This window comes from Chiloscyllium plagiosum, unplaced genomic scaffold (assembly GCF_037043375.1).
Source record: "Chiloscyllium plagiosum isolate Xiang-an unplaced genomic scaffold, Cpla_swu_hap1 HiC_scaffold_12, whole genome shotgun sequence".
NCBI lineage: Eukaryota > Metazoa > Chordata > Chondrichthyes > Orectolobiformes > Hemiscylliidae > Chiloscyllium > Chiloscyllium plagiosum.
The window spans coordinates 107146963-107174009 of record NW_028270150.1 but is presented as its reverse complement, the minus strand read 5'-3'; the positions used below and the strand labels follow the sequence as shown (position 1 = coordinate 107174009).

Sequence of the window (27047 nt, the reverse complement as noted above, 5' to 3'; positions counted from 1 at the left end):
ACAATTCCATGATTCACTACAAGGGTTTGCAATTGTGACAACAGTTCCTAAACAATAACAGGATTCAACACGTGAATTCTGCAGCCCCTGAAGCAGTTTGGCAACTTTCTAACCAGTAGGGGTGGATGAAGATGTATTATGTCCAAACAAGGATAGTAGCAAATGCCTCACACTCAAAGTACAATTCTTAACAATATCTTCCTCATGCAACTTACATCATCCTCTTTTGTACCGCCCCAAAAGTTAGTTCCTCCAGCATAGCTGGGAATGTTTAATACAGCAATGCCCTGGAGACTAGGTAGGGGAATGTATTGTCCATCACACTGTAAAACACAAAACAAACTGGTTGAAAAAAAACACAGCCTAATTCAACAGTTAAAAAATGCATATCCGCACTTCCATTCGAGTCAATTGCAGTTGGGAGAGGTAACAGTGAGATATCTCTCAGAGGTGCTGTTGATCTTTTTCCCTAAAACTTAAAATTGTATTAAACAATGAGGAGGTGAGTCAAGTCATAAAAATCAAACCAATGAAACAGTCAGGCATACGATGAAAGTTAATGCAGAGAAGTTGGAAATTATGCATTTTGGGAGGAACATAAGAGGCACTGTGAGCAAAATTCAGAGAATCATAGAATTCCTACATCGTGGAGGCAGGCTATTCGGCCCATCAAGTCCATACTGACCCTCCGAAGAGCATCCCATACAGATCCCCCACTTTATCCCTGTAACCCTGCAATTTCCCATGGCCAAACCACCCAACCTGCACATCTTTGGACTGTGGGAGGAAGTCTGATGCCCGGAGGAAACCCACACAGACACGGGAAGGATGCACAAATTCCACGCAGACAGTTGCCTGAGGGTAGAATTGAACTTACGTCCCTGGCGCTGTGAGGCAGCAGTGCTAACCACTTAGCCATTGAGCTGTTCCAAACTCCTGAAGGACTGCAAGAACAGAAAGATCTGGGCTGTGTGTACACATGGAACAAATTATGACATTGCCAGAAAAATGTATTGAGTGTATCACGTCAGTAACAGAGTCTTAAATTAGTCAGAAAGTTGTAACAACCTTTTATGAAACTCTAGTTAAGCCTCAGCTAGAGTTTTTAATTCTAGGAATCGGACTTCCAGAAGGCTTTCAATGCTTGGAAGAAATTTACTGGAAAGGGAGCAAAGAAGTGAGATGCCAGCAACCCACATTCTGGGGATGATGGGCTTGTTCTCCACAGAATAGAAAACATAATGAAGAAATTGGAGAAGGGTTCAAAACAAGGAATGGTTTTGATAGTGTAATAAAAGTAAAACTGTTGGCTTTGCAGAAGGGTCGATAGTAACATGACCCCAATTTAAGGTGATTGGTAAAAGAATATGAGGTTAGATGTCACAAATTTATTTTGCAGAATCAGTTGTAAACTGAATCAGTTGTACCTATTGAAAGGTTACTGGAAGCAAAGTCAACACTATCTTCAAAAGACAAAGAGCAGGTGCCAGGGATCAATTTGACATCTTTGCCAATGCACTCAATAGTATCATTCTACAATACTACGATGATACTCTTCACAGGAATGATATAAAATATTGTTGGGTCCAATACCTAAACCAGCTTTCAAAATGGTTCTAAAGACAATGTAGCACAGAAGTTCCAGGGGGCCAGACATTTGAAACTACTATAAAGCAATATTAATTGGATCACCAATTTATGACAGTCTGCACCTACAAGATACTTTCACATTTTGGACCAGGACTCAGGATGATGAGAGTAACAGAGATACCAACACATCCAATTTTATATATATATTTATATGCAGGTAGTCATATAGACGAAGCAGTGTTCTTGTAACTGGGATGATTCAATGGAGGAGTATTCTTTTGAATATTTAAGTTTTAAGAGGCCAGCAACTCAGTATTAACTCGGTTCCACTCTCATGCGCTGAATGAAGATCTCCTGTATGTACCAGTTTTAGCATCTGAATCAGCATTCCAGACACAAGATTGTAAATGAAGCTTTAATGAAGTGACACGGATGAGTCCTTCAATAATAAATATATTGCCTCCAGTGTTCAGTCACATCTGACCATTGAGCTATATTAGCACCATCATAAAGTTTTATAACTTATACCAAAGATTCAGATATGGAGACTGAATCGGATGATAGCTACATTTGATGACACCAAGGTAAGTAGGAAAGGAAGGTATCAAGCAGAATCTGCAAAGTGACAGGTTAATTGAATGGGTAAAAAATTGACAGATATTTACCCATAATTTAAATGGAGAGTGACCACATGGCTTGATGGTACAGAGGGATCTCAGCATCCTGACACACAAGTCACATTGTCATTCTGCAGACACAGCAAGTCGTTTGGAAGGCAAATGGAGTGTTGTTTATTGAAAGGAGGATGGAATATAAAAGTAGGGTTTTTTTTAAAGAGCTTTCACTTGTTTCTTGATGTAACATGGAGGATGTTGAACTGGTTGAAGGCTAGCATCTGCGATGCTGGAGACTTCAAGAGGAGGCCAAGATAGATCCTTCACTCACAATTCTCATCTGTTGTACTGATATGTCAGATTCCACCATCCTTGATAACGTCGGCACTTGTGGAAGCTTCTGTTCCACTGAGCTATTTAATTCCTGAAGAAGGGCTTATGCCCGAAACGTCGATTCTCCTGTTCCCTGGATGCTGCCTGACCTGCTGCGCTGTTCCAGCAACACATTTTCAGCTCTGATCTCCAGCACCTGCAGACCTCACATTCTCCCTGAGCTATTTAATTGTCTGCCAAAATTCACAGTCGGGCTGCAGAGCTTTGTTATGCATTGTACTGTAAGCTGCTTCTGCTATTTGACATGCAAGCAACTCTGCGTTGTAGCTTCACTCGGTTGACACCTCATTTTCAGGTATGCTTACTACTGCTCTTGGCATGGCCTCCTTCATGGTCTGTTGAACCAGGGCTGATACCCTTTCTTGGCAGTAATGGTAGAATGGGAGATATATTTGACCATGAGGTTGCAGATTGTATCTTAGTATAATTTTGCTGCTACTGACGGTCCACTGTGCCTCATGGATTTCCAGTTTTAAGTTTCTGGAGCTGATAATGTCTAACCTATTCAGCAATGGTGGTAGACCATATATGCAGTGGTTGATCTCACCAATGCTGCCATGGACAGATATTTGAGATGGGGAGAAAATCAAGTCGGATCTTTCTTCTTGTTGGTTCTCTCACTGCGTGCCATTGGCCTAGTCTGGTAGATGTATCTTTTAAGACTTGACCAGGTTGGTAGTAGTTGTGCAACTAAGCCACTCAGTGAATGATATGAGCTTCAAATTTTTTCCATAGGACCTGGGCTGTGGGATGGGGTGCGACTGTGAGTGAGGCAGATAGGAGGCTGAAGAAGTTACAAATGGAGGAGTCTAAGCTCTCGTAATTGTCCACAAGTTTGGGATTCTCACAACTTGTACAGACAAGAATAGAGCTGCAGGGTGGATGAACAGACTGTCCATAATACCAGAGCACAAGGAGTCATTCAAACCTGGGAAATGAATATGAATGTATTGGCAATAGGAAACAATGCAGTCAGGATAGAATAGTTCAGCTGAGAGCTTGAGTCCAGAACTCTATGTTGCATGCCTAATGCTAAGATTGGGGGAATCAGCTGGGAACTGAAGCTGAAGGCATAATTGGAGGATCCAGTGGTCCTGTTCACATGAGTATAAAAGGCATTGGCAGGGCTAAGAAAGGAGTTCTGCTTAGAAAAACGAGGAGCTAGGGGCTGAATTACAAAGCAGAAAGTTAAAGTTAAAAATTTCTGGGTTATTACTTGAGATGTGCAAATTGGCAAAGGATAGAAAAGGAGAAATAGAATGTGTATCTTAAAGACGGGTGTGGTACATCTCTATGACTCTATGTTCCGACCTTTATTTACACCTGTACATCTCCTTACTTAAGAAAGGACATAACTACATTAGAAGTTCACAGAAGATTCAGTTAACTGATTTCTGGGATGAATGGCTTATTTTAGGAGAGGTTCAGCTATTTGGGCCCATAATAACAGGCTATGTTTTGGAGGGGAACTCGTGCATTATCCTGTACTTCAAACCAACACTGCTACCTGCACACTGAGGTATCAGCCTGTAGCATCGCTGGGCTGTGGGTATCGGTACAAACACTGTCCAATAGGGTATTTGCTCTCATTAGGAAGTAAGCTCTTCAACTCTTTATGTAAATGATTCGAATGTGAACACAGGAGATATAGTAAGTAAGTTTGCAGATGACACCAAAATTGGAGGTGTAGTGGACAGCGAAGATGGTTACCTTAGACCTTGATCTACGGGATCTTAATCAGTTGGGCCAGTGGACTGAGGAGAGGCAGATGGAGCTTATTTAGATAAATGTTAGGTGTTGCACTTTGGAAAGGCAGGACTTATTCACTAAATGGTAAGGTCCTGGGAAGTATTGCTGAACAAGGAGACCATGGAATGCAGGTTCATAGCTCCTTGAAAGTGGAGTAGCAGGTAGATAGGATAGTGAAGTTGGCATTAGGTGTGCTCTCCTTTACTGGTCAGAGTATTGAGTATCAGAGTTGGGAGGTCATGTTGCAGGAAATCGGTAGGCTACGTTTGGAATATTGTGTGCAATTCTGGTCTCCTTCCTTTCGGAAGGATGTTGTGAAACTTGAAAGGGTTCAGAAAAGATTTACAAGGATATTGCCAGGGTTGGAGGATTTGAGCTATAGGGAGAGGCTGAGGCTGTTTTCCCTGGAATATCGGAGGCTGACGTATGACCTTATAGAGGTTTACAAAATTATGAGGGGCATGGATAGGATAAACAGACAAAGTCTTTTCCTGGGGTGGGTGAGTCCAAACCTAGAGGGCATAGGTTTAGGGTGAGAGGGGAAAGATTTAAAAGGGACTGAAGAGGCAACATTTTCACACATATGGTGGTGCATGTATGGGTCTGGTTTTGTGCTGTACATCTCTATGACTCTATGTACAGTCCTTTATTTACATCTGTACATAGTGGGTTATCAAATAACTATCTAGTGTAGTGTCTAAGACCTTTCGCTTCCATGTTCACTCTAGACTGGTGTCTTCTTCCTCATTTATATGAGAGACAAATGATCATTTCCCTCTTTGTGACTTACGTGAATCTCATTGTACATCACATGCTCCACAATGACAGCGAGGCAGCTGTGGCCACAAATCTTATAACATTTTCCTACATCTTCTGCATGAGCCTCCATCTTGAGAAAACCCTCTTTGGGTTGGGATGTCCTCACACTGGACTGGCTGGGTGCCTGCCTGCTGACCACTGTTTATTGGAGACTGTTCATGGAGGCAAAGCTGCCCATTTGATTGATTGGCACTCCATCTGCAGTGATTGTAATGAGGTCAGCCTGGTAGAGCTGAGAGAATGAGTTCTCTGATTGGGGCTATCTGGTCCAATCAGGGAGCTCAAGTTGACAATAAGAAAAGGAGTTCCCCCCCACTTTCACTGTTTTGATCACACAGCACTGCCCTTTGATGTGAAGGGCAGTGTTTGTCACTGGCCACCCGGGTGTTTTCCTATCTTCCTGGTGGTGGAATTTGAATAAAGATTCGTGCACTTTGTGTCTTTCACTGTGTCTCACACCTGCACACACACACCATGGGTGCTGGAAAAAAAAGAAAAGGAGTTTCTCCTGGTGAGGGCGAGGGACTTCTGTGCCCCTCCCTCGTCCTCCCTGTAAATGTGTATATAGGTTTTTATCTGTACTGGTGGTGGTTGCACAACGCTTCCGACATGGAGACAACTATAGCCAGCCTTAACATCAACGGCAGCAGGGAGTCACAGCGCAGATTCCAGACCCTTTCGGTCCTTCGGGACGGGAGGTATGCGGTGTGCTTCCTGCAAGAAACCCACACTATCCCAGGAGACGAAGCCACCTGGCTCCTGGAGTGGCGAGGGGAGGGGTCTACATGAGTCACCTCACCCGCAGATCTGGCGGGGTGGCTATCCTGTTGGCCCCGCATTTTCAGCCAGAGATCCCGTGCCAGGCCGTTTGCTTCACCTGACGGTTCGGCTGGGGGGCGCAGTGCTTCACTTGGTGAACGTCTACCCTCCCCTGGCCGGGCCGAGACAAGCGAGCTTTTTTGAAGAAGTGTCCACTCATCTTGCTTCCATCGACGAGAACCAGTGCGTCGTCCTTGGGGGAGATTTTAACTGTGTCCTCGAGGGCAGGGACCACGGCGGTGCCCGCACTGGCTGGGCGTCGGGGAAGAGGTTGGGGGACTTGGTCAAGTCCTTCGACCTGGTGGACGTCTGGTGGAATCTCCATCCCGACTCCATCACCTTCACCTTCGTGAGGCCTGGGGTCGGAGCGTCCAGAATCGACCGCCGGTACGTTTCGCGGGCGTACGCCTCCTGTTTTCCGAAGGCCTCCACGCGGCAGATGTCATGCACGGACCATCACCTGGTGTGGGCGGAACCCCTTCCGTTCGGCGCCAGGCTCGGCTCCGCATACTGGCACTTTAGCAACCTGCTGCTGGAGGATGAGCGGTTCCGGGACTCGTTTCGTCGTTTCTGGGCTGGCTGGAAAAGGAAGCGGGGAAGCTCCCACTCCCTGAGGCCATGGTGGGACGTTGGCAAGGCTCACGTCCGTGTTTTCTGTCAGGAGTACGCGAGGGGGTCGACAAAGAGGCGGAAATCCAGGTTCAGGAAGTTGCTCGACCTGGAGTCACGCCTCGGTCAGCCCGACGCGGACCCGGCCCTGCGAGGGGTGTACGAAGAGAAGGAGGCCGCGTTCCGGGACCTGCAGTTCATCGGGGCTCGGGGCGCGTACATGAGGTCGCGGATCCAGCTCCTCCAGGACCTGGACCGCGGCTTCCCCCTTCTTCTACTCGCTTGGAAAAAAGGCGTGGCACCAGTTAGCAGCTCCTTGTGCTACTGGCCGACGACGGGTCCCTCGTCTCGGATCCGGAGGGGATCAGGGCCCACGTCCGAAACTATTACACGGCTCTGTTCTCTCCGGATCCATCCAGCGAGGATGCTCGCAGAGTTCTGTGGGAGGACCTGCCGCAGCTCAGCCCGGAGGACGCCGGAAGGCTCGACGCTTCCGTCACTTTAGAGGAGCTGACCGGTGCTCTCAATGGGCAAATCCCTGAGGCTGGACAGGCTGACTGTGGAGTTCTTCAGGGCGTTCTGGGACGTCTTGGGGAGCAACAACGCACAGTTCCTGGGGGAGTGTCTAAATGCCGGAGAGCTGCCCCTTTCTTGGCGCAGGGCGGTCATCATCCTGCTGCCAAAGAAGGGGGACCTTCGTTCTTTAAAGAACTGGCGTCCGGTCTCCCTCCTCAGCACGGACTACAAAATCTTCGCCAGGGTGTTGTCTTCTCGCCTGGCCTCAGGGGGTAAAAAGGCAGGCCCTGTATAGACTGCTGCACACCATCCACCTCTTCTCCCTCATCCACCGTCCAGACACGCCTTGCCGTGTCCATTTGCCACCGGGCAGTGGGGATCCCCAGTGGAGGGCTCTCTATGCGGGAGTCCTTCTCCTTTTTTCTCTCGAGGATCTGGGGTGGAGGGTGCTGCACACAGCGGTTCCCTGCAACCGCAGATTGCGGTGGTTCACGGACTCCCAGCCCCACTGCTTGTTCTGTGGCGCTGTGGAGTCCGTGGACCACGTGTATATTGGGTGTAGGTGTTTTTTGATTTTCTTAAAAACCTCCTCCTCTGCTTTTAGGTTGCACTTCAGTCCCATGCTCCTGATCTTTGGGCACCCGGTACGGAGGAGGGAGGGCAGGTCTGAAGACCTCCTCGGGGGTCTGCTCCTGGGCCTGGCCAACCTGGCCATAAACAGGTCCAGGCAGCGGGCCGTGGAGGGGGTCGTTAGGGCCGACAGCCTGCCCCTCTTCCACGGTTACGTTAGGGCCCGGGTGTCCTTGGAGAAGGAGCACGCGGTGTCCACCAACACCCTGGAGTTGTTCAGGGAGAAGTGGGTGCCGCAGGGAGTGGAGTGCATCATTTCCCCCTCCAACTCTATTTTGATTTAATCCCTGCCCTCCCCTTCACTGTTTGATCACACAGCACTGCCCTTTGATGTGAAGGGCACTGCTGGTGACTGGCCACCCGGGTGTTTTCCTATCTTCCTGGTGGTGGAAATTGAATAAAGATTCGTGCACCTTGTGTCTCACATCTGCACACACACACACACAATGGGTGCTGGGGAAAAAATAAGCACTACTGAAGTTAGGAGGGTAGTGTGGGGGTTAAATTAAAAAAAAATGAAAAGGAGTTTCAGACATCCCATTCACTCTGAGAGCTGGCTCTGAGGGAGCTGGATCGACGTCAAGGACCCTTCACATATAAGTAAAAGGTGGCTTGATAACAGGATACTGGCCTCTTGTGGAGTTAATTCAGTGGCAACCAGAGAAAAGCACGCTCCTGTGAAGAAGGTTACCTCAGAGTACAATGGGACCTTGATCAGATGGGTCAATGGGCTGAGCAGTGGAAGATGGACTTTAATTTAGATAAATGTGAGGTGCTGCATTTTGGTAAGAGAAAACAGGGCAAGACATGTACACTAAACGGGAAAGTCTTGGGGAGTACAGCTGAACAGAGACCTTCAAGTGCAGGTTCATACTTCCTTGAAAGTAGAGTCTCAGGAAGACAAGATAATGAAGTATGCTTGCCTTTATTGGTCAATATGTTGAATGTAGAAGTTAAGAGTCATGTTGCAGCTATATAGGACATTGCTTAGGCCACTTTTTTAATTTTTTAGATTAGATTAGATTACATTACAGTGTGGAAACAGGCCCTTCAGCCCAACAAGTCCACACCGACCCGCTAAAGCGCAACCCACCCATACCCCTACATTTACCCCTTACCTAACACTATGGGCAATTTAGTATGGCCAATTCACCTGACCTGCACATCTTTGGACTATGGGAGGGGACCAGTGCACCCGGAGGAAACCCATGCAGACACGGGGAGAACATGCAAACTCCACACAGTCAGTCGCCTGAGGCAGGAATTGAACCCGGGTTTTGGAACACTGTGTGCAATTCTGGTCTCCCTGCTATAGGAAGGACGTCATGAAACTTGAAAGAGTTCAGAAAAGATTTACAAGGATGCTGCCAGTGTTGGAGAGGTTGAGCTGTAGGGAGAGGCTGAATAGACTGGGGCTGTTTTCCCGGAGCACTGTAGGCTGAGGGGTGATCTTATAGAAGTTTATAAAATCATGAGGGGCACGGATAGGGTAAACTTTTCCCTGGAATGAGGGAGTCCAAAACTAGAGGGTATACATTTAAAGTGAGTGTGGGAAGATTTAAAATCGATGTGAGGGGCAATGATTTCATGCAGAGGGTGATGCGTGTTTGGAATGAGTTGCCAGAAGAAATGGTGGAGGCTGGTACAATTACGACACTTAAAAGGCATCTGAATGGGCATATGAATAGGAAGTGTTTAGAGGAATAAGTGCCAAATGCTGGCACATGGGACTAGAATTATTTAGGATATATTGTCAGCATGGATGAGTTGGAAGGGTCGGTTTTCATGCAGTCCAGCTCTATGAGAGTTGTCTTTGAGTTGGGGTAAGCATTTCTGACATCATGCCATTATTTGGGAAGCTTGACTTGTTCAATCCTGCCGTCGAAGACTGGGCCTCGTGTGTAGAAAGAATGCGATGCTTTTTCCACGCAAATGACACTGAGCAAATAGAGTCATAGAGTTAGAGATGTACAGCATGGAAACAGACCCTTCGGTCCAACCCGTCCATGCCGACCAGACATTCCAACTCAATCTAGTCCCACCTGCCAGCACCCGTCCCATATCCCTCCAAACTCTTCCTATTCATATACCCATCCAAAGGCCTCTTAAATGTTGCAATTGTACCAGCCTCCACTACTTCCTCTGGCAGCTCATTCCATACTTGTACCACCCTCTGTGTGAAAAGGTTGCCCCTTAGGTCTCTTATATATCTTTCCCCTCTCACCCTAAACCTATGCCCTCTAGTTCTGGACTCCCCCACCCCAGGGAAAAGACTTTGTCTATTTACTCTATCCATGCCCCTCATAATTTTATAAACCTCTATAAGGTCACCCCTCAGCCTCTGACGCTCCAGGGAAAACAGCCTCAGCCTGTTCAGCCTCTCCCAATAGCTCAAATCCTCCAACCCTGGCAACATCCTTGTAAACCTTTTCTGAACCCTTTCAAGTTTCACATCATCTTTCCGATAGGAAGGAGACCAGAATTGCACGCAAAATTCCAACAGTGGCCTAACCAATGTGCTGTAAGCTTGTGGACCAGCATTTTTATCAGTTATTAGGAACCTAACTTTCCTTGAGGCACCAGATACTAAAACATTTCAAAAGTTAAAAATCACACAACACCAGGTTATAGTCTAACAGGTTTAATTGGAAGCACACTAGCTTTCGGAGCGTCACTCCTTCATCAGGTGATAATGGAGGGCTCAATCATTATCACCTGATGAAGGAGCGTCGCTCCGAAAGCTAGTGTGCTTTCAATTAAACCTGTTGGACTATAACCTGGGGTTGTGTGATTTTTAACTTTGTACACCCCAGTCCAACACCGGCATCTCCGAATCATTTCAAGAGTTGACAGATTTCTTACAGTATGGTAACAACAAATCCACATCGACCCTCCGAAGAGTAACCCACCCAGACCCATTCCACCTGACAAATGCACCTAACACTATGGGCAATTTAGCTTGGCCAATCCACCCTAACCTGCACATCTTTGGATTGTGGGAGGTGATTGGAGCACCTGGAGGAAACCCAAGCAGACACGGGGAGAATGTGCAAACTCCACACAGTCGCCCGAGGTGGGAATTGAACCTGGGCCCCTGGCGCTTTGAGGCAGTAGTGCTAACCACTGAGCCACCAGTTAAGAAATATTTCAACCCCAAGCCTCCTCCAATTTTGAGACGCTGTCAGTTTTACTCGGCAATTGGGGAACCAGGATAATCCGTACCCAGATTTTTGACGGGGTAAAGGCGACTAGCAGATGCATGTGACTTTGGTTTAACCCTTAATGAGATGCTGAGAGACCATTTTGGTGTCTGAGATTAATGATGTAACCATGCAAAAGTGCCTCATGTTTGAAGCCCAACTGGACTTCAACAGGCACTACAACTGGCTTTATCATTGGTAAATGCAGCAACTGGTGTGTGAGTTGCAGGGTATTCGATGGAATTGGACAGTCTCGCCAGTCCAACTGAGCTTGGGGAACACCACTTGAGTCAAGGCAAAGGCCTCACTCAGGACTTATCCTGAACAGAGAGACTCTAAGTCAGTCCACAGCAAAACCCCAAAACAAGGCTAAACCTCAGCCAATCACTGAAATTTTGTTCAGCATTTGGGCTGCAAATCATTGTAGTTGCTGCAAGTATGTGGACTCAAGACAGCAAAAGAGTCCCCTAGAACTAAACTGAATAAGAGAACTCATAGGCTGGGAACCAGGAGAGTGCCTACCCTGGAAAGTCTATCTACATCTGGTTGGAACAATTAAATTGCTGAGCAATATCCAAATCAAGAACCAGTCAAAATAAACATCTGGTTAAATATTCTAATGGAGAGTGATGGGCTTGAACTTGATGAGGTAAAATGGTTGAGAAAGATTCACCTCGGTTGGCTCAACATTTTTCGATTAGAAAATTGGCCTGAATGAAGTCCTAATTAAATACCCGGACACTTTTCAGGAATGTCTCGGGACTATCAAAGGGGCCAAGGCCACCTTGCATGTTAATCAGGAAGCAATTCCACAATTGACCCCCCTGCCAATTGCCTTACAGGCAAAAGTAGAGTTAGAAATCAGAAAGCTGGATAGCGAAGGAATCATCAAAGCAGTCCAGTTTATGGAATGGGTAGCACTGATCGTATTGATTGTGAAGTCCAACCGGTCAGTTTGCCTTTGTGGGGATTTTAAAGAAACAGTAAACTGCTTCTTGCAGTTAGATAAATACCTAACCTTTGCATCGAGGATTTATCTACAAAGCAGGTAGGGTGGGCTATCCTTCATGAAGCTGGACATAAGCCATGCATACTTGCAATTGTGGTTAGATGAGGAACTTGCATATGGTGCAGGAACAAAATGTGTACAGCCCTGAACAGCCTTTCCAACTGTTCAGAACTCATGGGTTCTCCCTCTCCATCAAGTGTTGAAGATACTTCGGAATCTGAGATGGACATGACTGCCTCGATGCCTTTGCCACCTGAAGAAGGGAACGAATTTCTTCTGAAACACTCTGGGTGCAAGAGGCGGTCTACTGTGCATTGCAACACCACCCATACCAGAGGCAGTGTTGGAGGAACCTGAGCCAGTGCTAAAAGAAAGGGAGTTACAAAACAAACCGGCCTATGTCCTTGGACTCAAAGGGGGAGGGATGTAGTGATTGTAATGAGGTCAGCCAGGTGGACCTCATAGAATATTAGTTTCCTGCTTGGGGCTGTTAATCTGGTCCAATCAGCGAGCCCTGTCCATTCTGAGAGCTAGCTCTGAGGGAGCTCGATCAGTGTCAATAATGGATGACGTGGTGACGAATACCAGCTTCTGTGGAATTATTTCACCATCCAACACTTCCAACATTCCCTCCCTTCACCACTAATGTCCAGAAGCAGCAGTGTGAACAACTTACAAGATGCACTGCAGCAATTCACTCAAGGCTCTTTCAACAGTGCCTTGCAAACTGTGACCTCTTCCAACTAGAAAGACAAGGGCAGTAGATGTGATTTGGAGATGCTGGTGTTGGACTGAGGTGTACAAAGCTAAAAATCGACTTTATACACCCCAGTCTAACACCGGCACCTCCAAATCATGACTACCATCGACACCACTAACTGCCGGCTTAAAGTGGAGAGGATCTCCAAGAAGATCGCACATATTTTTTACTTTGTAGATGACACCACTGCCAGCAAATTCCTTTCCAAGTCACTCACCACCCTGACTTTGAAATATACCACTATTACTTCAGTGTTGTTGGGTCAAAATCCTGGAACCCCCTCCTTAACATGGAACTACAAGGCGATGTTATCATTTATGAATTCATTTTGTGAGATCAGATGCCACTAGATCAGACTTATGCGCTCCAATGTTTCAAGAATATCACTCCTTTCTCAAGAGCAATTGGGGTTGGAAAATATTTTCTGAAACAGTCAATGACACCAACACCTGTGAACACACTTTTTAAAAATGCCTCTTGTAAGATTGTACAAACGATTTTACATTACATTATTACATTACAGTGTGGAAACAGGCCCTTCGGCCCAACAAGTCCACACCGACCCGCAACCCACCCATACCCCGACATTTACCCCTTACCTAACACTACGGGCAATTTAGCATGGCCAATTCACCTGACCTGCACATTTTTGGACTGTGGGAGGAAACCGGAGCACGCGGAGGAAACCCACGCAGACACGGGGAGAACGTGCAAACTCCACACAGTCAGTCGCCTGAGGCGGGAATTGAACCTGGGTCTCTGGCGCTGTGAGGCAGCAGTGCCACCGTGCCGCCCACGATGAAGCAGCAGCCGTGGTTTCAGGACTTGTTTTTGGGCCTGATGTCTGCAAAAAAATCTAACGCCAGTCAGATTCCATTTCAGAACCAGCTAGAGGGGTCCATCATAATTCTGAAAGAAACAGGAGCAATATGTCTCGCCATTAATATACCAACTTGGGGTGGGGGGGTATGCTTAAACCCCTGTGATATAGAGAAAGCACCTGAAAATGAAGGACAATAAAGGTGACAGTACCATTATACTTCAAACAAATTGCTATTGGAGGAACCCAACCACAGACATTGTCATACTGAGGTTTGAACAGTCCAACACAGTTAGTTGTTAAGAGAACTCTTTAGATCATATTCCCTGAATAACAGCACCCAGACATGGTTCCATTAATAAAGGGATTTAATGATGTTTTAATATGCATATGTCATTTGCATTAATTGTGTCTTCTTGTCGTTTGACTGGTTTACCAACTGTGGAAGATACAAAGCATTACCTCAAGTTGCACCTTTTGTTCTAAGTTCTTATAGGTTCGCTGCAGTAACTCTTTGGTACCAAGCACACCATACCACATCATATTCTTCGTTCGGCTTCTAAACAAAGAAAATTAAGAGATTATTCAGTCAGGTACAAGGGTGTTTCACTAATATTTCATACTTCATTTTATGGCCATACATGAAACAAAATGTGCCTTTGTCACTGACTGACAACTGATCTCACACTAAAAAAGACTTTTTTTTCTATCTTAATGCACGGATTCTGATTCTGTTGAGGTCTGCTGGCCAGTGAACAAACAGGACTTTATTTGTGGTTTGTAAATGATCTGATGGATCTGTCATTCTTCTCTACTGTGGAGAAAGTGACCAGAAACTTAAACAGACTAGCAATATGCAGGTAGTTCTTCTATTACGCAATGGTTGCATTCTTGTGTAACCCTGAATTATGGAAAAATCGCATTCTAGAAAAAGCACTTAAAGTGTTGGTGCTGTAATTGCACTGCAGCCAACACATGTTAAAAGCTCGTGCTTTAGAAACAGTGTCCCCAATTTGTCAATTATGTTATAGCGAATTCGTGTAAAGTTCAGCTGTTATGTGTAAGTACTGTGGCTACAAGAGCAGATCAGATCCTGACTTCCCAAAGCCTACTCAGTTCCTCTGCAATTTCTTTGCTCCACTTTACTACTTCTCCATCCTCATTTTCCAACAGTCCAATATCTCCGCTTGCCTCTCTCTCACCATGTGCATTTCTAAAACAATTCCCGTAATTTTTTTATATTACTGGGCAGCTTACCATCATACTGCAATAAAGGAGAATTCCTTTTTTGCTTTTTTTTAGTTGTTCTCTGCTGGTTTTTAAAGGCTTCTTTATCCTTTGGTTTCCAACTGATCATCACCACATTGTATGCTTTTTCTTTTGCCTTTATGCTATCTCAGACTTCCTTTGTCAACCACATTTGCCTTGACCTTCCATTTGCCTGTTTTGTTTTCCTTGGGATGAATTTCTGTTGTCAAGATTAGAGTGGTACTGGGAAAGCACAGCAGGTCACGCAACATCCAAGGAGCAGGAAAATTGACATTTCGGGCAGGAGCCCTTCATCAGGAAACTGCCTGAATTAGATTAGATTAATTACAGTGTGGAAACAGGCCCTTCGGCCCAACAAGTCCACACCGACCTGCCAAAGCGTAATCCACCCAGATCCATTCTCCTACATTTACCCCTTCACCTAACACTACGGGCAATTTAGCATGGCCAATTCACCTAATCTGCACATTTTTGGATTGTGGGAGGAAACCGGAGCACCTAGAGGAAACCCACGCAGACACGGGGAGAATGTGCAAACTCCACACAGAGAGTTGCCTGAGGCGGGAATTGAACCCGGGTCTCAGGCGCTGTGAAGCAGCAGTGCTAACCACTGTGCCGCCCACTAACCCCCAGAAACACCTACAATTGCTGCTGCACCATCCTCGTTAGACTCACCTTCTGACCAACTCAGGCCAGCTCCTCCCTCATATCTTTTCCTACCCTTACTTAATTGTAATACCACTACATCTGATTCCAGCTTCTCCCTCTTAAACTCAGGATGAATAATAGTCATTTGCTTAGTGAGACCAATTGATGGTAAGAACATCAAGTGGTTCATGCCCCATTTGGGACATATATCCCTAAAACAAATGTGCCCCTTTATCAGAAATGGTATCTTCAGGTGCACAATGTGTCTGCCAAGGACTTGCTTGAAGCATCCAGTACCTACCTAACAATTGGCAATCAGCAGTAATTGGTGGCAAGGGAGTTGCCTCCATTCATGATAAACAGATTGATGGTGATTTTGTTCTGAGGGACTGACAAAATTGCATCAGAATGTGGAGGTTTTCAACGTTGCTGTGGCTGATGTGTCTCTCAAATCCTCACTAATGTAAATATGGCACTGTTAATCCCAGACCAATAGGCTTGTATCACATGTCAATCACCTTCTCTACTCTATACCCACATGTCCTCGGTAACAAAGCTGGCACACAGCTTCAGCCACAGATATTTGTTTTCCTTTGAAGACAATGTTTCATTAGATACTGAGATCAACAATAGGCTGAAAGCATTTGAGATTATCTGGCACCTTTTATTTTATCAGGTCACCCCTCGAAGATAACCTTCCACAGTGCCTTCACTTGGGTCATTAGCAGTTTGAAGCTGGTTACATATATCCATTCAAAATGAAACAGATCAATTTTGAGCACATCTTCCACCTCAAAATCCATGCTGTTGACTTGAAAATTCACTGGAACGCGTGCAGCCATGTTCAGCTTTTGCCTATCTGCTCGACTCATCTAAAGTGAGCATTTCAGTACCAGTTTTATAGTAGATGTCAAAGTCATATCCCTCTACTTGTACAAGAAGTCATTGTAAAAACAAACATGCATATGAACATATCAGATAGGGATGGGAGTAGATCACTTACCCCTTCAATTGTATTTTTAATCAGTAAAATATCTCTGAACTGCCTCCAATGCAGTTACAATAAAGAGACCAATACTGTACATAGTATTGCAGATGTGGTCTCATCATGGTCCTGGATATCTGAAGTAGGAGTTCCTACTTTTCTACTTAATTCCCCTTGCAATAAAGAACATTCTTTTACCTTTCCTCATTACCTGCTGTCCTGCACACTACCTTTTTGTGATTCATGCACTTGGACATCCAGATCCCTCTACACCTCATAGCTCTGCAACCTCCTACCATTTCAACAGTATGCTTTTTCATTCTTCCTGCTAACGTGATCAGTTTCACATTTTCCTGCTTTGTCAGATCTGTGCACATTCACTTAATTTATCTATATGCTCTTGCTTTATTCTTATGGCCTCTTCACAATTTACTTTTCTAGCCACCTTTTTCTCAGCAGCAAATTTGACAAACCCACGTCTGATCCCTTCATCCAAATCATTTACATAGACAACTGAAGTCCCAGCACTGGTCCTTTGGGATCATCTCAGAAATGATTTGTTCCTTGCCTTGTTCCTGCTGCAGTTTCACTCTCCTGCCATGTAGCCGCTATATCTGAGGTAAGGCCAAGTGGCAATGCAGGGGTTCATACCAAACAGCTCTCAAGATCAGTTCTTATATTATATCTTTCTTCAGTTAATCTAGTCTGATCAGTTTGAACCCCCTCAGCTCCTCTTTCTTCTCTTTGCTTCTTCTCAATTTCACTATTAGTGATGCTTTCATTGTGCCATGATCAAACCTGGCCCATACTTTTGGCCATCCTTTGCAACTTATTTCGATCCTCTTCTGTTCCTTTGTAACATTCTCTTACCAAGGAACTGATCATTTCTTCTCACTTTCCTCTCTGATTTTAACTTGCATCATTTGATAACAGATTTCCAACCATTGCTCCATTTGGCTTTAGCTGCCATGATCCATCCATGTCAACAGTGACAAATTCTCCAAGCTCTCAGCTTCAGTAAAAGATTGAGTTACTGTGTATTTCTCGATACGCATGCCATTCAACACACACCACTTTGACACCATCTCTTAAATTATAGAGTCATAGAGTCATCGAGATGTACAGCATGGAAACAGACCCTTCGGTCCAACCCGTCCATGCCGACCTGATATCCCAACCCAATCTAGTCCCACCGGCCAGCACCTGACCCATATCCCTCCAAACCCCTCCTATTCATATACCATCCAGATGCCTTTTAAATGAAACATAGTCGAACTCTTCAACTCTTCAAAACTTGATAAAAACTCTCCTTGAAATTATTACTCCAATCTGTTATTTCTATCAATTCCTGTCCTCACATAGATATCGTTAGCCACTAAGGCTCTTATTCCTATTTATAACCCTTAAGTTGGCATTTCGTACTCGGTTCTCCTACACCACAACAGAGACAATGATTACTTCATTAATTTTACAGCACTTTGGGCCCCTGAAGTCATGAAAAGTGCTATAAAAATACAGGTTCTCTCTTTTCCAACAGTACTACTGTCTTACATTACCCAACCTTGCTGCCATAATACAATTATTTTCTTCTATTATTACCATTACATTGGGGTGTTTCCTCTTCTAGACCTTGTAATATAATTGGTGGACGAAATCTTATCAGGGCCTATAATCAGTTGTAAAGCAGAATCGTGTGACAAGTTCGATGAAGCCTATCTCAATATCAGGAACAACTCGCTGCATCTTACGTATATGTGGATTTCTTGTTAGGTAGCGGTGAGTTGTGAATTGCTTGAGATTACTGGCTGTTAACCGCCCTTTGACTCATTAAAATTAAATTGCCTATTTTACCAAGCTTGCCTTTCTCAGTGTGGAAATCTGAGCAGCTACATGAGCTTCCTGCTTGCTTTGAAGGAGCTCCAAATTGAACACGTGGAACCAACATCTCATGCGTGCTCCATGAGCACCAGCCACATGCTCTCCACATCCATGGACGCTGGCATCTGAAACTGCAGTAGGACTCTGTGCATTCAGGGACTCAGCCAGCTCGTGGACCAGACTAGATTGCATCCCGGGGCTCTTCCCTCACTGTCATAGTCTAAGCCTACCTGGATGCTAAGGGCATCCCTTCTTTGTATTGTCTTGCTTTACCTTCAGCCAGAGCTATCATGCTCATATTACTTTCGTCTTGCCTTGCTATTCAGTGCAAATCCAGGAGGTTTATTGTGATTGACTGGCAAATAAGGGGAGATAACCTTCAATCAGGAGGTCTCTGCACATTAAGTCAAGGTCAACCTCTATTAGCAGTATTTGGATGAAACTAGAGACAGAGAGGAGCAGGACTGTGGAAAGATTTGAAAACAAAGATCAAAATTTTACAATCAAGTCATTGCTTGACTAAAAGCCAATGTATGTTAGTTTGAACAGAGAGATGATTCATGTTGCAAATTAAGTCATGGACAGCAGAGTTTATGATGATGACAAGTTTACTGAGGGTAGATGTTGGGAGACTACCCACAAGCATGTTTGAACACTCAAAACTTGAGCTTGCAAAGACATGGGTGAGAGTTTTAGCAGATGAGCCGAGCCAGTTTAGGGACAATGACACGTATGCAGCTTGATAAGAATGAGGAAGGACAGTTCACCATTATCCCACTCACGTAGTATGCTAGTAATGACTTCTACAAGAGCTGTTTTCTTACTTAGCGAGTTTTGAGAAGATTTATTTCATTACTGTGGAGATCTAACTGGATGATGTGTATATATCCTTCTTGTTACACCTTTTCTTCTGTCAAGCTCCCTACTTCCCCGAGGGAGGACAGATCGCGACACTTTATGTGCTTACTCAGAACAAAGATCTTCAGTAGAACCTTCTTTGCTCACTAAGTTCCTCTATCTTCCAGCAATCTTCATGTTGCCAGTATCTGACCACAATTGTGTGCTTTTCTAATATAGCTCTGTGATATAGTGTGGTGTCCTGCATTACAAGCCATTGTTCTTTACTCAATATCCCAGTATTAATAAAAAGTTGAAAGCTATGTAGATACCTGCATTTCTCAGGATGCTCCTCACGTTTGTTGTTAAATTCCAAAGAGATTTTTGCATCTAATCCAATTCCAAAATAATTGTTCATAACACACTTTTCAGTATAACCTTCTCTGCAAATAGAAAGTAAAATAAATAAGCAAAAATTGCACTGTCACGATACGCTAACATATTCATCAGTAACAGCTTTGACAAAGCTGCTCCTTTAACAAGGTTATGTTGTCCTTGGATTTTTTCAGAGAGGTCGTAAAAGGCAGACTCCAAAAAGTCTAAGTTGAAGGGTTTTAGAGCCAATTTGATTATCGCTAACAGATAATACCTCAGGCAACAGGCTTTCAAGTTTTTGAAAAAAAAGCTTGGACAAGGAAAGACGAGTGGCCAGTTCTGCCAGCTCAGGTTTTCTCTGGTTTGATTCGGTTTTCTGCAGCAGTGTTGAAAGAAGCTGCTAGACGCAAAGAAGCAGGTCCAGGTTGGTACTCTCTCTCTGACATCTCTCCGTAAGACCCTGTGTTTGATTTTACCTTCTGTGCCAAGGGGTGTTTATGGTGATTCTTACAAGTATGTGGAACAGCATCATTAAGGTGGTATACTCTGTCGGGTTTTCGGATAGATTGAGATATCTTGTATTCTTTTGCTTGTATTTCATTCGGTAATCTTGTATACAAGTTCTGTTTTGTTTAAAACTAAGTGGTTTGATCAGCAGCATCCCTCCTGGAATATCCACATTACACCTGCTTAAAACAACTAGCATTTTAGGGTCTGGGCTACTTTCTTGAAATGTCTTGAGGGGTTCTGGCCTGGTACATAACACAATATTATTCCAAAAAAGAACTGACAACTTTGAAAACAATAATTCAAATTGTAACTGTAGAAAAAGCAGTAATGAGGAACAGTTAGCATAATGAAGCGTGCTTCTTACAGTGAATCTGGGTCAGGGTCAATGAATGGCGTTGCTCCAAAAGGATCAATGTTTGCAAGTAACATTTTGCTGATGATTGAGCTTCCAGCAATGGAGGCAGCAAGTCCAGCTCGCAAACCTGCAGTAATACAAAAACATTCCTTTAGGTTGTAAATGAGGAAGAATCTATACAACTAAATTTTATCAGGCAAGCTTTCAAACACAGAACTTTGACTCGTGGTAGCACAGATCAAAGAAGAGGATACAGAGGTTAACAATCCTCATATACAGCTCTTTAAAGTAAAAAAAGTTGGCATGCTTACATTTACACCAGGTGTCTGGATATGACTTGCAGGCAAATCACCCAACTGTCTCCATTCTGTGAACAGTGACAAGAAGCCATATCCAAGGTTTAACCCGTATGCAGACGGAAGGTCATAAAACACTGAATCTCAACTTCTGTACCATGGGACTGACTCAATTATCCACTTATTGGAGGAAAACTGAAGCTGTTCTGGTACCACCAGAGTAATTAATTTACAACAGTATTATTTCCACCTTCTGGAATGTCTCTACTGTGTCAGAATGCTAAGTACCTGGGCAGATGATTCTGGTGTTCAGAACTGGAAGATTTTCTTTGCTCGCAGTCAATTGTGAGGTTGTGAATGGACCAGTGAATGAAGTGGTAGTGCGATGGATTCGTCTCTCTGGAGGGGATCTTTGAGCAGATTGCAGAGCTGAAACAACCAACAGAATACTGGGTTATTAGAATTATGAACTGTTGCTACTGAATATTACCAAACAATAAAAGCAACAAATGATTTTCAATCAACATGAAATAAATCAATAATCAGCAACCTATTAAATTACACTCTGTTTATTAGTTATTATTGCACTTTTATTATTACACTTTACACTAACCGCTGTAGTCCTTATAATGTAGGTTGACCCACAATATTGTTAAGAAGGAAATTCCATGATTTTGACCCAATGACAGTGAAGAAATGCTGATATGTTTCCAAGTCAGCATGGTAAGTGACTTGGTGGGGAACTGGCATGTGATGATTATTCCATGTTTCTGCTGCTCTTATCCTTCTTGATGGAAGTGGTTGTGGGTTTGGAAGCCGCTGTCTGAGAATTTTTGGTGTATTTCTGCAGTGGGGAAAGTAAGATGGTACACACTGCTACTGTTGAGTGGCAGTGATGGAGCACGTGGATGCTTGTGGATGCAGTACCAATCAAATGGGTTGCTTTGCCCTGGATGGTGTCAAGCTTCTTGAGTGATGTTGGAGCTGCTACAAACCAGGCAACTGGCGAGTATTCCACCACATTCCTGACTTGAGCTTTGAAGATGGTGGACAGACTTTGGAGAGTCTGCCACTGTATTCCTAGTCTCTGACCTTCTAGCTGCTGTATTTATATGGAAAGTCCAGTTGAGTTTCTGTGGTCACTGGTAATCCCCCAGGATGTTGACTGTGGGGGATTCAGTAATGGCAACACCACTGAATGCCAAAGGGTGGTGGTTAGATTGTCTCTAATTGGAGATGGTCATTGCCTGGCATTTGCGTGGCCCAAACATTACTGGCCACTTGTCAGCCCAAGCCTGGAAATTGTCCAGATCTTGCTGCAATTAAACATGTGCTACTTCAGTATCTGAGGATTGTGAATGGTGCTGAACACTGTGCAATCATCAATGAACATCCCTACTTCATACCTTATGACTGAGGGAAGGTCATTGTGAAGCAGCTGAAAATGGTTGGGCCTAGGCCACTACCCTGAGGAAGTCCTGCAGAGATGTCCTAGAGCTGATATGACTGACCTCTAGCAACTACAACCATCTTCATATGTGCCAGGTATGGCTTCAACCAGCAGAGTGAGCTTCCGATACCCGTTGATTCCAGTTTTACTAAGGCTCCTTGATGCCACACTCGATCAAATGTGCTTTTTACATCAAGGGCTGTTACTGTCAACTCCCCTCTGGAATTCAGCTCTTTTGTCCATGTTTGAACCTAGACTGTAACAAGGTCAGGAGTGAGGTTGTCCTGGTGGACCCAAACTTAGGTATCAGTGAGCAGGTGCTGCTTGATACCACTGTTGATGACACCTTCCATCAAAAGTAGACTGATGGGGCAGTAATTGGCCAGTTGGATTTCTCCCTTTTTTGCATACAGGACAGACCTGGGCAATTTCCCACATTGTAGGGGAGATGCCAGTGTTGTAACTATACTGGAACAGTTTAGTCAAGGGAGCGGCAAGTTCTGGAGCACAAACCTTCAGTACTACTGCTGGAATTCTATCAGGGCCCATAGTATGTAGAGTGACCAGAGTTGGCTGAAAACTGGTATCTATCGTGCTGGGGACCACTGGAGGAGGCCGAGATGTGGCACTTATGGCTGAAGATTGCTGTCAATGCTTAAGCCTTCCCTTTTGCACCGATGTGCTGAGCTCTTCCATCATTGAGGATGGGGATATTTGAAGAGACTCTTCCTCCAGTGAACTGTATACTTGTCCACCACCATTCACGACTGGATGTGGCCAAACTGCAGAGCTTAAATTTGTTGGTCTATCACGTGCTGCTTGTACCATTTTGCACAAAAGTAAACTTGTTTGGTAGCTTCACCAAGTTGACACCTTGTTTTTTGATGTGCTTGATGCTCCTGGCAAACCCTTCTGCATTCTTCATTGAACCAGGGTTGATCCCCTGGCTGGATGGTAATGGTTGAATGGGGAATATGATAGGCCATAAGATTGCAAATTATGTTGGAGTGCAATTCTGCTGCTGTTGCTGGCCCAGAGCACTTCATAGATATCTAGTCTTGCGTTGCTGGATCTGTTTGAACTATGTCACATTTAATATGGAGGGTATTGTCAATGAGAAGGCAGAACTTCCACTCCACAAGGACTGAGGTGGTCACTCTTACTGATACTGTCATGGACAGATGCACCAGCAACAGGCAGATTAATGGGGATGAGATCAAGTATGTTTTTCCCACTTGTTGGTTCCCTTACACCTGCTGCAGATCCAGTCTAGCACTGTCCTTTAGGACCTAACCAGCTCGATCAGTAACGCTGCTGCTAAGCCACTCTTGGTGCTGGATATTGAAGTCTCCCACCCAGAGTGCATTTTGTACCTTTCAGTATTCCTCAAAGTGTTGTTCAACATAGTGGAGTACTGATTTATCTGCGGAGGGAGGATGGTATGTGGTTATCTGCAGGAAGTTTCCTTGCCTATGTTTAACCCGAAACCATGAGACTTCATGCGGTCTAGAGTCAATGTTGAAGACATCCGGGACAACTCCTTCCTGATTGTATTTCACTGTGCCATCACCTCTGCTGGTCTGTCCTACCGGTGGTACAGGTCAGGAATGGTGATGGCATTGTCTGTAACATTGTGTGTAAAGTATGATTCCATGAATACAATCACGTCATGGCTGTTGCTTGCCTATTTGGCACGAGCCCCAAAGGTTAGTCAGGAGGACCTTGCAGGGTTGTCAGGGCTGTTGCAGCAATTGTCTTTTCCGGTACCTAGGTTGATGCCAAGTGATCCATGTGGTTCCTTGATTTGTTGGAATTTTGTGGCAATCGATATAACTGAGTGGCTTATGTTACGAAGTTGAAAGCATGTATGGTCACTTGAAGATAGAAAGTGCTTTTCTGAATTTAAAGTACAGCCACAGTTGCCAGCTAAAGGTCAGGCTGTTCCAAATAGAGTCATAGAGTCAAAGAGATATACAACACGGAAACAGACCCTTCGGTCCAACTAGTCCATGTGACCAGATATCCCAACCCAATCTAGTCCCACCTGTCAGCACCTGGCCCATATACCTCCAAACCCTTCCTATTCATATACCCATCCAAAATGTAGCAATTAGCTGTTAAATGGATACCTAAATTTAACTAATTAGTTTAAATTATGCCCAGTATACCAGAAGCCAAAGGTACTTGAATTTTATTGTTTTTACATCTGGAAACCAATCAAATTATAAGAAACTAATGTGTCACGGGGGGTATATGGTTAGATTAGATTACTTACAGTGTGGAAACAGGCCCTTCGGCCCAACAAGTCAACACCGACCCGCCGAAGCGCAACCCACCCATACCCCTACATTTACCCCTATACCTAACACTACGGGCAATTTAGCATGGCCAATTCACCTGACCTGCACATCTTTGGACTGTGGGAGGAAACCGGAGCACCCGGAGGAAACGCGGCATTTTGAAAATTAGAGGAAGATCAACTGCCATTGATCAGGGCCGGACAGCAATTGCCCAGCGAAGAAATTAGAAAACACTCTCTATCAAAGGTTCCTTTTCGTGTGAAACACACTGCAGTAAAAAAGAAAGACAACCCAGAGAGATCAGCAGCTGGAAGAGTGAAAACACCAAAGACGACAGAGACTGTGTGGTCTCGAGATTAAGTTAATGTAATGTTTCCTAAGTGTATTAGTGGAACAGCATATTATTTTAGAGTTAGGATCAGATAGTAAGTAGTTAAGAAAAGGGGGGGCTTGAATTTGTGAATAGTTTTTGTTTAATGTTCACGATTAGAGTTAGAAAAAAAAGGTTTTTTTCTTTAAATAGTAGAATTTAGGAGTTCTCTGTCACTCACTTACATTTTAACAGATTACGAGGCGAAGTGAACTTTTCTAGTTGTTTGTTTTTAGATTAGATCCCCTACAGTGTGGAAACAGGCCCTTCGGCCCAACAAGTCCACACCGACCCTCCGAAGAGTAACCCACCCAGACCCATTTCCCTCTGACTAATGCACCTACAACTATGAGCATTTTAGCATGGCCAATTCACCTGACCTGCACATTTTTGGGCTGTGGGAGGAAACCCATGGAGACACGGGGAGAATGTGCAAACTCCACAGAGAGTCGCCCGAAGCTGGAATCAAACCTGGTTCCCTGGCGTTGTGAGGCAGCAGTGCTAATCATTGAGCCAACCTGCTGCCCCTAATTAACAGGGGTTCGTCCTCCATATCGTTACACTTGCTAGACCATTACAGAGGACAGTTGAGAGTCAACCACATTTGTGTGTGTCTGGAATCACATGTAGGCCAGACCAGGTGAGGATGACACATTTCCGAACTAGCTGAGTTTTTTTTTGATAATCAACAATGGCTGCATGGTCATCAGTTGATTGTTAATCGCTGATTTTGTTTTACTGAATTCAAATTCCACCATCTGCCATGGGATTTGAACCCACGTCCCTGGGACATTAGCTGAGTTTCTGGAATAATAGTCCAGCAATAATACCACTAGGTCATGGCCATCACCTTGTGCTGGCTGTGTAAAGCAGTGTTGAAAAGTGTGGTGCCGGAAAAGCACAGTAGGTCAGGCAGCATCCAAGGAGCAGGAGAATCGACGTTTTGGGCATAAGGTGATGAAGGGCTTATGCCTGAAACGTCGATTCTCCTGCTCCTCGGTTGATGCCTGACCTGCTGTGCTTTTTCAGCGCCAAACCTTTCGACTCTGAACTCCAGCATCTACGGTCCTCACTTTCTCAGTGCCTTAATTCCAAAACTTAACCTGAACTTGCTCAGCTAGACCAAGCTATACTTTAATGCAAGAGTAAAATCATTCAAGGTATTTTTATGCCACTCAGGAGATTCCCAAAAGGGCACACAGACAAGTGCCTCCAAACAACACATGCAGGGAAAATAAAAGGTGTAGGGAAATAGTGATTATTTGCCATGAATATCAAGCCAAGATTGTACCAAATTTAGCTTGAATTATGGAGGAATAGAAATGAAATGCAGAAAAAATTATGCTAAACTTGCTAAAACAACGTGGTTAGACCACAATAACATACTACGACCAGTTCTGGTCTCCATATTATATGTTGTAACAACCTGAATGAGGGCCTCTAAGTCAGCACATGGCAACAACTCAGATTCTAAGATATGGCCAATAAAGCAAATTTCCTGTGAAGTGGTAATTGTACAGGAGTAGGAGAAGGCATACTGAGGAAAATGGATAATGTCCGAGAGCAGGGAGCTAGTATAGGTTCATAGAGACTTGGAGTTTGAGAACCTTCTAGACCTAGAAAGGAGACTTGGAGAGGTTAGAGTGGAGAGGAGTCCACGATAGAGATGTAGGCCCTAGGAAAGGTACAATAAAGAGAAGTCTGAAGCTTCAAGAAACGCTGAAATGGCTACGCATTTTTACTCCAGAAAAAATAAAGTGGAGAATGATATAAGGGAATTTTTTAGTTCAGATTTGGAAGGTATTTTCAAAAGCGAATAAGTTCAAAATTTAGGGCCATCAAACTGAAGTCACTACTGACTCCCATAGGACAATCAGGGGAAACTACTAATCTCAAGGCAGAAGAGCAATGAGACATGGAGGCTGCAGACACTGCAGCAAGACAGCGAGATACTAACGGAGTCGTACAATCCCTTCAGTGTGGAAAAAGACCACTCAGCCGGAGTTTGGACTGACTGTCCAAAAAGCATCCCACCAAGACCCAGCCGAGAGCTTATACCAATAACCCCAATGGCTTAGTCACGTACACAACAGGGCAATTTACCATAGCCAGTTCACTGAACCCGCACATCTTTGGGCCGAGGGAAGAAATGGGAGCATCTGGGAGGAAACCCACACAGACACGGGAGAATGTGAAAATTCCATACAATCAACCATTCAAGACTGGAATCGAACCCGGGTCCCTGG

At 44.6% G+C, this 27047-nt stretch overlaps 1 protein-coding gene and 1 long non-coding RNA gene across 6 annotated transcripts in view; one reads left to right on the top strand and one right to left on the bottom strand.

Moving 5' to 3' along the window:
* dgkh (diacylglycerol kinase, eta) overlaps window positions 1–27047 on the bottom strand; it is a 601101-nt gene that overhangs the window by 111365 nt on the left and 462689 nt on the right. For all 5 annotated transcript variants that reach the window (XM_043694442.2, XM_043694440.2, XM_043694441.2 and 2 more), the window contains 5 exons: window positions 20970–21110; window positions 20395–20512; window positions 19478–19588; window positions 13991–14087; window positions 216–323 (listed from right to left, as the gene is read on the bottom strand). In XM_043694442.2, the coding sequence (XP_043550377.1) occupies window positions 216–323; window positions 13991–14087; window positions 19478–19588; window positions 20395–20512; window positions 20970–21110 (575 nt within the window). The remainder of the gene's footprint in view (window positions 1–215; window positions 324–13990; window positions 14088–19477; window positions 19589–20394; window positions 20513–20969; window positions 21111–27047) is intronic.
* The window catches only part of LOC148148685 (uncharacterized), a 213158-nt gene that overhangs the window by 162657 nt on the left and 23454 nt on the right, over window positions 1–27047 (top strand). The gene's annotated exons all lie outside the window — the stretch shown is intronic.